Source organism: Hipposideros armiger, unplaced genomic scaffold, assembly GCF_001890085.2.
Source record: "Hipposideros armiger isolate ML-2016 unplaced genomic scaffold, ASM189008v1 scaffold_1022, whole genome shotgun sequence".
Classification (NCBI taxonomy): Eukaryota; Metazoa; Chordata; class Mammalia; order Chiroptera; family Hipposideridae; genus Hipposideros; species Hipposideros armiger.
The window spans coordinates 457,732-469,697 of NW_017732372.1; the positions used below are offsets into that span (position 1 = coordinate 457,732).

The following is an 11,966-nucleotide window of genomic DNA, read 5'->3' on the forward strand; positions in this document are numbered from 1 at the left end:
CTGGTTCGGATCCCACATGAGGGCCAGTGACGCTGCGGCCTCTACAGCTAAGATGGTGAACAACAGCTCGACCTGGAGCTGGGCTGCCATGAGTTGCCGGTGAGGGCATAGGCTGCAGCCCCTGCTGCAGTGGGCTGCCGTGAGCCACCATGAGCGGCTGTCCAATGGCCAGCGAGCAACTGCCTCACCCGGGAAGAGCTCAATGATAATACCAACATGGGCCAGAGAAGTGACATCCTCCACAACTAGACTGAAGAACAAAAGGACATCAACTTGTCTGTTCTCCTTCCCCGATTCCCCAATGCTGTTCCCCTCCCCCAATTCCCCAATAAAATCTTTAAAAAAAGGTGAAGACCAGAGGCATGTGTGCCAGGCCATGGGCATGTGTAGGGTGGGGATGGAGGGGAGAGTGTTTCACAGTGTCCTGCAAGACCAGTTGGAGTGTCACTGCTGCCTGCGGCCTCGTTCCAGCACCATGGAATGCCCACGGAGCCTGTCTCGGCTCCTGCCATGTGCGGTGGGGCTGCCCCAGGCAGCCAGTGTGCACTGGCCTGGGGTCTGACAGGGCGTGCCGCTGGACTACTTGGAGAAAGAGGGTTGCTCCGCTGTGAAGACCCTGCAGACCCAGCCTGGCAGGTGAAATGCACAGGTTTAGAACTTCTGATGACACTCAAGTCACTTTAGGCAGTGTAGTCCCAGTGTTTACTGTGAGAAATTTGACAAAGAAGAAACTGTTACTCCTTTTGAAAGGAAGAAAACTGACATATCAAGAAGTAAGACTTCAAGATTTGAGGCTTCAGCATTTAATGAGCATCACCACTAGAAACAATAGTATTATCATAGGAATGGAGTGTTTGAAAGCTGTGATAACTCCAGTGTCTTCTGATATAGATGATCATAATTTAAATCTAGAGCAATGGCTGTTCCGGGAACTCCCTTCGCAGTTAGCTGGAGAGGGTCAACTTGTCACGTACCCTTCACCTTTTCGAGTTTAAAGTATTGAATCAACACCCTTCAGGGCCAACTGAGCTTTTTTTTTTTTTAAGATTTTATTGGGAAATTAAGGGAGGAGAACAGCGTTGGGGAATCGGGGAAGGAGAACAGACAAGTTGATGTCCTTTTGTTCTTCAGTCTAGTTGTGGAGGACGTCGCTTCACTGGCCCATGTTGGTATTATCACTGCGCTCTTCCCGGGTGAGGCAGATAGGTGACCGGCCATTGGACAGCCGCTCATGGCAGCTCACGGCAGCTCACGAAAGTGCACGCCCACTGCCAGCCAGCCCCACTGCAGCCTATGCCATCACTGGCGACTCACAGCAGCCCAGCTCCAGGTGGAGCTGTTGTTCACCATCTTAACTGTAGAGGGCACAGCATCACTGGCCCTCATGTGGGATCCAAACCGGGGCCCTACTGCTCAGAGCTGGCATCCCAAGACAACTCCTAACCAACGCGCCACTTGGATGGCCCCCGACTGAGCATTTTGGAGCCACTGATCCTTGACACACTGGAAGATTTAGTGGATCCCAAACACTCTTCCATATACAGACGCAAACTGCACACCTTAGTACAAAATGGCAAAAGTCTATCAGCATTAGAAACAGTTATTAAAATGTTCAAAGAATCAATTTCGAAGATCTTGGATGAAGAAGAGTTGCTGGAGGAGCTCTGTCTAACCAAATGGAGTGACCCACACATCTTTGAAAAGAGAGGCACTGGAATGGACCAAGCAGAAGAGATGGAGCTGCTGCTGGGAAAGCATTACTGATTGATTACCTAAGCATCTTTCCAGTGTAGCCGGCGAGCTTAGGGTACTGATCAACGATTCACAAAGCATTACGTTCATCAACCTGGACATCCACTGCAGTGTGATGATTAGGTTGAACCTACAGTTCACCATGGGAACCTTCTCTCTTTCACTCTTTGGACTAATGCGAGTAGCTTTTGGAATGAACTTGGAATCTTCCCTTGAAGAGGACTGTAAGAATGTTTTGGCTGAACAGGAATTATGTTTATGGGACATGGCCTAATCTGGAAGCATTTGCTGACTTTCCTTGGACAACAGCTAGAAGCTCCTTTGCCTCCTATGATGGCCTTTTTTACTGAAAAAGACACCTCAGGCAGGTAGAAGGACAGAACTGAAACACAGCTTCAGGCTGGATGGACTTGGATCAAGCAGGAGTGTCCTAACAACCCATTAGTAACAACATGGCGAAACTGAATTTTTTGTAGTAGGCACAGGAAACTTCTGAGACTGTTGATTATTATTTCTTTTTAATAGAGATAGAGACTTGAAAAACAATCACTGATATTTACATTATATTGACAGATGATAAAAATATTATGGCAGTCACAATACTAAAACTTAATTGCATTTTCAGAATTCTAAGAACCAAAATACTTAAAGAGTTGTTTTTATAGACATGATATGAGACATGGAGAGATTAACACAAGAATAGATTAATATATATTTTTTGTTTTATACATATGAAGAAAAATGCAATTTCATGCCAAATGAAACCTGACAAACCCGGTTATGAGATCAGGTAGCCATAGCTCTTAGGACAGGCAATCATGTTCTTGCAAATTTCCTTACTCTCAGGTGACTGAAAAGCTAGCAAAATATATTATTAACCTTCAAACAAACTCTAGAAGTTTGTGCTTTAAATCAATCTTTGACATAGCCTTATTTTTTTTTATCTTTGCTCCCTTTTTATAGAAGGTGAATAAAAAGAGGGAAATCATAATTTAACATCAGCTTTATATGGATACCAATTAATCAAGACTTCACTTTCTTGAGCCCTGAAACTATTTTTCTTTGCTTGGTTATAATCAAAGCCTTTGGGAGTAGAATCACAAGAATGTATTTCCATTCTGTTACTGTTTTATAGCTGCTTTGATCATTCCCTGATTTTCAGATCAGATGGTTGCATCACTCCAACCAACCCCCAAACAGGAAAATGTGCGTAGCCCAGTTACTCTGTAAGCCTGCCCTCAGAGGCTGGCAGATGGGCTCCCTAAAGCAGGAGGGTAATAAACTCTAGTTCTATGATCCCTCTTTGTTTTCACAATCAGAGATTTGGATTCAAAACAAATGGCTGATATCTGTAAGTCTCAAAGCTGCTATCCGTCTTCACATCTGAACTATCTTATATTTTCTGGAAGTTAAAGGCAGTTATGCAATAGGACATTGCAGTTATACTTGCCTCTAAAAGTAACATGCATGGAAGATTCTAGAATGCCTAGAGCAGCCCTTGCACTACAAAGGTAGTCATGATAACAGCATAAATATGCATACCCTGGTGATGTGGAGAGCACCTCATACCATAATATGATGTCATATGAGGCAGGTCAGTAGTCCATTTACCATATAGTTTGGTGATAAGAATAAAAATGCTATTCTACTAGCTGATTTGAAGGAAAACAGATGAAGTCACAGTGAAGTTTTCCCTACTTCCAGGTGTATTTAGAGAGAAGTTGGCACAGCACAGACTGAGCTTGTCTTATAGCACTGAATGGCCCATGTGGCAACTCACCATGGGTCAGGAGCACACTTTATGGTGTGGTTGTAGAAATGTGACTATACAGTTCTCTCTGGCATCATAAATCTGTTTGATAATACTTAGATTTCACAGGGCACTTTTCTTTGGCATGCCTCAAAGCATTCTGTTGCTATTTTTGGTCTTATCACTGTAAAATAGGTAATAAATATTACTTAACCATGACATTAAGAATTGAGAACACAGAGAGCAAAACTTGATTTGACTATAATCATGCATAGGATAGAGTTTTGGTCTTTTTTTCTTCTGGTGTTAGTTTCTGGGCTAAGGTAAAATAATTTTTTTTATAAGTCATGTTTCATCAATAAAAGGAAAATTATCACAAGTGTGATAAAGGGAATTTACTGACGGTTTATAAAATTTTCAAAGGTGGTTAGATCAAGTCTGATTTCAAAATGTCAACTAGCTCTGCTTTGGTGATAGCAGGATGCTTCTTATATTAAGGTTCTCTTAAATAATAAAACACAGCCTATGCCAAAAAACACACACACAAAGTTCAGCAGCTTTAATTCTTAAATTAAAATAATAGACTAAGCACATAAACTATTCTTTGAAAGTAAGGAGATAGAATACCAAGCACTCGGTTATATGAGTAAACAAGCAGTCATACCCACTATTTAGAATGTACAAGTGCAAGGACTCTTAACAGACTATCTGTCTATGGAAAACCTCTAAGAAAAGGTGCAGAACGGATATCATTTTAGGATGCAGGTAACACGTGCTTTATTCTTGAATAACAGACTGTGAGCACCACTAAACAATATCATTAAAAAGTTATTTATTTTGGTGAGTTATTCCAAGAGTTGTACACAACTTTGTTTTTTGGAATTGCAGCATTAAACTCGAGATTTGCTTTACTTTAGTAATACCTTTGGAGGTAGTCTAATGGATGGTGCATGGAACGGGGAACTCAGAAGCCTGAGTTTATTCCCAAACTCACTTCAGATCATATTTAGTCTGTTAGGTCTGTCATATGGAGGCATCAAACAATTCTGATCTTTTAGCCTTGAAGAAAGTTGTTACATAGACAGATAATAGAAAGACAAAAATTGCAAATATATGTAAATGTGTTCTGATATCTTGAAATACAGGTAATTTTGAATTTAAGAAAAAAGTGAAGACTATACAATGCGCCTCAGAATTCACCAGTCACCACCTATCTCTGAGATATTAGCCCCGTTCTCGCCTATCTCTCCCCAACTTTGGTAACTCTTTGAGATCAGAGCCTTGACTGGTTGTTCTCACCTCCCTGTATTTAGCTCATGCTCAAATGTTTGTTTCCTAAGCGTTTTTCTCATAACCAAATGTCCTAAAAGGATTATCATCATTTAAGCTTAAACTCCTGCCATTTTCCAAAAAGCAGTAACATTAAAAGTCTAACAAGTTCTGCTGGCCATCATTTCTTCTGATGATGTAGGCATGAATTTCTTATTTACCATTGGACTTCTGCAACTGTTTGTGGTTGCCGTTGTTTTTCGCACCTTTACTGGTACTTCTTTACTTTTGTTTTACTTACATTATCTTTTAGGAAGATTACTTTCACTTCCTTCTTCCTAATTCTCTTCATTGTGATCACATTTACATGCATTGCCCTATTTTAAGGGCTTTTGGTGGTGTTATGTTCCATCTGAATTTAATTTTTTTTCTATTTTTCATTCTTTTCCAATTGCAATAATGCCACTAAGCAAGGAAAAGTATGTTAATGAGACAATGTTATCTTGACACGCTCAAAATGCAATTATTTTCTTGCGGGCTATCTTAAATGATGACTCACGAGCTTCACTCAGACACACATGAAAAGAACTTTTTCTTTTCTTTTCTCCATGTAGGCTGCAGCCCTTTATTTTTTATTTATTAACAAAAAAGTACATTTTTCCCTGCATGTTTCGTTCTCACCAGTTTCTTTCCAAATTGATTTTCTTGTCTGCATAAAAAAACAACTCACATGAAAATGTTACTTTCTCAATTTTAAGTTTATCACTGAGCATGGATCTTAAGTGCTTTATAAACCTCATTGTGGTAAAGCTTCATAACAACATTATGAGGTAAGCACTGTTATTGGCTTCATGTTACAGATGGAGAAACTGTAAAAGCCAAAGGACTTCCCAAAGCTGACCAGCTGTGATCCTGCTCTGGCAGAGTTTGAAGCCCCCACTTTCCTGTACCTGGGCCCCTTTTCTAGTCAGTCTAAGGGAGGCACCTTCTAATTAATATTTGTAAAAGGTGCCTCTATGTTAGAAGTTTAATTCATGTATTTTCATAAGGGTGAAACTGAAATGTTGTTTTTCAAGCAGGGATCCCAAACTCAAATGCCTGTGATAGGGAGGCAAACGAAATAAGTGAGGAAAGCAGGTGGGGTATAAAAGCAAAGGAAAATAACCACTGACAATCTCAAGTTAATTGGTGCCTGGAAAGACTATTGGGCTGATGTTGCCAGATATCCCGTTGTTTTCCAAAGAAGCCAGAAATTCAGGTTGTCACTTAAAATTTCCCAGTTATGAAATGTTGGCAACTAAATCAGGTTGGTTTGTTTTTCTGACTGTGCAAACAAAATGTGTCTACATGGCCCACAAGCTGCCAGCCAGTGAGGCACTCTAGTAAAGACTGATGTTGGCCCATATGTCCAATATGGCAGTCACTAGCCACATGTAACTATTTTAATTTTAATAATTAAAATGAAATAAAATTTAAAATTCAGTTGTTCAGTGGCACTAGTAACATTTTTGGTGTTCAGTAGCAGCTGTGGCTTGTGGCTACTGTAAAGGATAGTGCATAGCATGTCCATCATTGCAGAAAGTTCTACTGGACAGCACTGAACTTGAACGACAAGAAAATCTGGGCTGTTTTTCTGTCCTCTGTCATGATCCACCAACTGGTACTGCAGTGCTAAGCTTACTGCTCTCCCAGGCCCATTCCTGTCACCTCTTTTCCACCAGAACAGAGAGAGGTGGCACAGGCTACCTGAGAACAAGTCAAATCCAGGGCAGCCTGGGGAGCAGGCAAAGTGTGCCTTTAGCCTCTCCCACATCCTGGCTCTGGGACAACCAGTCAGGCCACCATCCCCCGCTTTCCACAGAGGCCAGGCCCTCATGCTCCCTTTACTCACTCTCAAAAACCTATTTTTAGGTCATTCAACTATAGTAAAGTGTAAATAATGGATACCTACCTGAAGTTCCTACCGCTCCCTCAGATACTCACATTTACAAAGTATAAAATTCTAAGAGTAAAATGTCAAACCTAAGGAGATGGTGAGGCAGGACTTTCTATTCTCATAGGAAAAAAACTGTGATCATCTCCCTGGAGCATCTGAAATCCTGCCAGATAGGCAATCAACTCATTCCCCTCATTTTATGGCTGGCCCCACTCAGGATCTGAGTCAGTAGTTTCAAAAGCAGGTTGCTCATGAGAATTACCTAGGTAGAACTGCCAACTTTAGCAAGTAAAAAGATTCCCAGTTAAATTTGTGTTTCAGGTAACAACGAATAATTTTTAGTATAAGTATGTCCCAGATGTTAGTCAAATCTCCGTCACCTTTAGATCTGTCTTTTTAAATGGAATAGCCATCTTCCATAACGGAATATCAAACTACACATGACTGTCACCTTCTTTCTGCTATTTGACCTTCACAACAAACCTGTAAAAGGAGAAAGGCAAAGATCCTCTCCATTTTGCAATGAGAAAGAACTGAGGCTCAGAGACTTAAAGAAATCTCCCAGGCAAAACTGCTAGTAAATGGCAAACCTAGGACCCAAACTTAGGTCTCCTAGGTTCCAATTTCAACGCTCATTCAACTAGTCAGTGCTATGGGTGAAAGAGGATGAAAATAATATAAGAGAGAGAAAAAATTTAAGATGGAAAGCTTCTGAGACTTTTTCATCAAAAGTATGACTGACTAACCAATTACCACTCTACTGACTCAGGTCTCTTAACCACCAGTTATCAATGAAGCTGAAGGAGCAGACCTGGGACGCAGAGTTCAAAAGGTCCCAACTCTCCAGGAATCTAAGGGTCTGAGAGAAGGAGTTTCAGAGCTGGGTAATACAATCACAATAGTCTAGAAATTGGCTTTGGGACTGGTAACGAGAGTGAGGACAGAGAATGCCTCAGAAACTTTTATGCTCGAAACTGTTGTTAAACTAAGTAATGAGATACTATACCTGTAATTTACCTCAACTGCCTAGTTCATACCCTGGAATTTCCTGGCAGTAACATAATAACTAGTTCTGCACCTGATCTGACCCCATGGGCTGCTCCACAGTGAGGCAGGGTCAGAGAAGGTTACCATTGGAGAAGGAGAGGAATTAGGGAGAAGCATAAACCTAGGCTCGAGGCTCCAGAAAAGAGATGACTACCCCACCCCAACTGAATGCCAGGAGGTGATGGCAGAAGCTGAGTAGCCTCCAGAACTCATCGCCTTAAGCTCTTTGCTATTGAGAGCAGTTCTTTGAAGATACCCCAAGTTATCGCACACCCACAGTTCCATAGGACAGTAGTATGCTACCAGAAGAGATTCACTCAATTCTAAGAAATACAACGAATAATGTGAAGTTCCAAAAGAACTGGAGAAGTTGTAGCACCATCTATCCATTTTAGGACATGTCTCGTGTTTAATCTTTTCTGTGAACTGGTAATATACTGAATCTTAAAACATCCCTGAATACTGACACTTGATTGAATGGTACCCACTACAGACACCTAAGTCTTGATATCTTGCCCAATCAACATAGGATGCATGGGACAAGACCATATGTTCAGCCCCATGTTGTAACTCAATATTCTTTATAACTAAACAATTCATCCTTATTAAGTTGTATCAGAGTGAATTATTATTATAGACATCTGACCCTCATTAGAAAAACTCAGATATAGAATCATTTTGTTAGTGACTTCCTCTATTAATCCCCAAAACACTTAAACAATGCTCCTGAATAATATATAGCATGATTACATTACATGGCAAAATGCACCAAATACTTAAATTTTGTGTCAGCTTCCTCTTTTACTCTCTCATGGTAATGAGATTGAGAAATTTTAAGCATACCAATAGTCTGAGGCATAGGAAGCCTAAAGCATTATTTTCCCATATTTGACCAGGGAAAACAACCTAAAAAAAATTTTTTTCTCAAGGAATGTTTTTGACCGAGTCTTAAAACATCAGGCTCTTGCCTTTAAGAAGACATCCGAGTTGGTAAAAATAGCCTGTGAGTTTATGTGTTGGCTGATTTAACATAGTTGTCTTACGTGGGAATATAAGGGTTAGCGATCAGATGGCTTCACAAGCTATTTCCAGACTCATTTCCAGATCCATAGTATATTAGCAAATGTACACTTACCAAAATAAAGCATTTAAATAACAAATACGTTCCTACCCCTAAATCAGCGTAAACTGGAGTTGAAAGAAAATAGCAAGTATGTTATCTCTTTTCAGGAAAAGCTCTCACTGGATTCATTCTAGTTTTTTGTTTTTTTTTTTTTTTGGTGACCACAAAATATTTATTTAAAGTATTGTACAAGTTCTTGATGTGTTTGCTGTATTTAGGGGTGAAGTAGCTTGATGTTTTTGCCCCATGTGGTCATCTTTGCTGTTTTTAAAAGCTATTTCATCTCCCATTGTTTTTTTTTCTGAGAGTGTTTCATTCTTCTTCTTCATAACTTTTGGATTTATCAATGACAGTTGCTTAAAGAGGAAAACGTTCTTTGATACTTTAATGTCTTTACCTGGTGTGGATTCATCTTCCAGGCATTCTGAAGAACTGTACTTTGCACGATGATACATGCTTTCTTTTGGATTTTCAGTGCATTCACAAGTGGGCTGTTCCATTCGGTTGGTTTTTTTGTCCTTTTCAACTGAGTTGTCAATGGTTTCACTGTGGCTATCTGCAGAAACATTTTCATTTTCTCTTACAGCTTTCTTTCCACCTTCCAGATATTCACCAATTTCTTCATCCTTGTCTTCTGAATCTTCATCATCTGAAAGTCTGTTATCCTTTTGTTTTTGAATTGGTGATAATTTTGAAGACTTCTCATTGGAATTTAATCTCATCATGTGTGTCATATTTAAGACATCAGTAGTTTCTCCGAGGCTTTCTGAATCCTCTGTTGAAGAACTACCTGCCTCTTTCCATTCAGTCATTGTATCTTCAAAGTAATCTGGTTCCATGGGCTGCATGGGGCCCTCGTTTTTAGTCATCGATTTCTCTGGCACATCAATTGTAGACAGCCACATAGGAATTGAACGGGGGTAACAGCGAACAGGTGGCCTAAGAGCCCCTTTAATTGGAGGTAGTACTTGTGTCATCTGAAAAGGATCTAGGGAGTTCGCCCTCTCTCTTCGCCGCACACGTGCTGATAAAGTTCTCTGAAGTACTTTTCCTGAGGTCAGATTGCTAACAGGCAGAGAAGTAAACGGAGATATGCAACAATCGTACATTTCATGAATATCAACTTCTATTATATCAACTCGTGGAGAAGCAAAAACTAGCATGTGACATCCACCACAGGCAACCGATTCAACCATAAATTTCAAAAATTTAGAGCACAAAGTAGGAGCGAAATGATTGGTAAAATTGTTCATCCCAAGTCCTAATTTTCCATATCGGCCATCTCCAAAAGTATACAGAAGACCTATATCTGTTATGAAAGCTGTGTGATGTTCTCCACAGGAAATATAAATTATTTTCTGCTCCTTAACAGGCTTAATGACACTGGGCACTGGAGTTGCAAAGAGAAAAGTACCAAGACCCAGCTGACCAAATTGTCCCAGCCCAAAGGTGTACACAGTTTTCTCTGTGAGAACTGCTGTGTGCCCTCCACCACAAGCTACTTGGATCGCCTTCTCGGGAATTCCAGGCACCATCTGGGGCACTCTGTGATTCATGAGCAGCTCTCTGGGAAGACCTAACTTCCCACACTCAGTTTCTCCAAATGTATACAGTTCCCCCTCAATTGTTACAAAAGCTGAATGGTAATATCCACAAGAGATCCAGATGATGGGTTTCCCAACGGTCACTTGATGAGGCACACACACATTAGGTACATTTTTTAAACCAATTTGCCCTTCAGAATTGTCTCCCCACATAAAAAGCTTTCCATCCTCAGTTAGTGCAGCTGAAGTGTTAGATCCAGCAGAGAGCTGTTTAAACTTAAACCGATGCTGGGATGCAAAAAATTCAATTAGATGAAAAGTATTTCTGTCTTCAGTGTCACCAAGCCCTAGCTGTCCTTCATTATTTCCTCCAGCTGCATATATTCTGCCTCCTTCTGTTGAGACGAGGGTGTGGTTCCGACCACAGGCAGCCAATTTCACCTTTTCAGGCTTTAAGTCTTTGATACACGTTGGTTTCCTAACAGTTGACTTTGATCCTAATCCTAACTGGCCCCAGTTGTTACTGCCAAACACGTAAAGTTTATTATTTCCTGTAACAACAGCAGAATGTTCATCTCCACATGCAAGACATGTAGCTATATCATTTTTAAACCAGAATTTGCTGGGAATATTTTCAGCAAATTTAGTTTTTCCAAATGTAAACACAGCACCCGAACCGGGCACCACCTTCTCAGGTTCCCACATGCCAAGGGTGACAAGAGGAGACTGTCTCTAAGCCGGGAAGATGATATGGTAGTCTCATTGGGGCCTAAGGCAGCGACTCAGCCCCAACTTGAGCCCCGGAAGCCCCTCGTGCCCCCATGGCGACACGCTGAGCATTTTTCGGATTCATTCTAGTTTTGTAACAAGAGTAATAATGGTGCTGATGACTGGTCCAAGTTGCTGGGTAACAAAGCGCATGCGCATAGGCAAGTGCGCCTTCGGACCTCCAGGACTGCAGAGGGTGTAGTGCGAAGGAAGACATCTGGAACAGAAACGTGAGGGAAAAGAGAGAGAGCTTTTAGAAACCTCCGATCATAGAGGCCCTGGTGTGTAATGAAGATAAATGCTAGCCTTTATGCTGGTATAACTCAGGCTTACTAATTTTCTTCCAGGCTTTTTATAAAAAAATCACTGCCCTGGGTGATCTCATCTACTGTAATGGATGCCACCTCAATGCTGATGAAGGAGAAAATACAACTTGGGATTAACTGTAATAATTTTCCCCCTGACTGTTATTTCTTCTAGAAGCTTGAATCTGGTCTCAGTCAGGTGACCAAGGTCAAATGGAATGCAAATGCTTTGCTGTATTAGACCAAGGATGGCAAGTAGATTTGCCTCCCATAGGAAGTCCCACCAGGCTCATCAGGAGCAAGTGCCATCCATGATGGACAAGTGCCTCTGTCCTGGCTGTGCAGGGGAGAGAGCTGGAACACAGGCCATGTGTTCTCCATTCCTGACTGTAGAATAAGGTCAGATTTGAAGCTATAGTAACAATACATCTAATACATAACAATGCACTTAGAGCTGAAACCCCAAGGCATT

General features: G+C 41.0%; 1 protein-coding gene and 1 pseudogene across 1 annotated transcript; one reads left to right on the top strand and one right to left on the bottom strand.

Moving 5' to 3' along the window:
* Nucleotides 1-475: 475 nt before the first annotated feature.
* Nucleotides 476-2,197, top strand: LOC109375988 (magnesium transporter MRS2 homolog, mitochondrial-like; annotated as a pseudogene).
* A 6,856-nt stretch (nt 2,198-9,053) lies between these two features.
* RPGR (retinitis pigmentosa GTPase regulator) lies at nt 9,054-11,247 on the bottom strand. Its single transcript, XM_019631628.1, has one exon. It carries the CDS (start codon nt 11,124-11,126, stop codon nt 9,054-9,056), a length of 2,073 nt encoding a protein of 690 aa, XP_019487173.1. The 5' UTR covers nt 11,127-11,247.
* Nucleotides 11,248-11,966: the final 719 nt, after the last annotated feature.

Coding starts and splice junctions, on each gene's coding strand:
- RPGR (XM_019631628.1), bottom strand. CDS start 11,126: ATGTGGGAACCTGAGAAGGTGGTGCCCGGTTCGGGTGCTGTGTTTACA.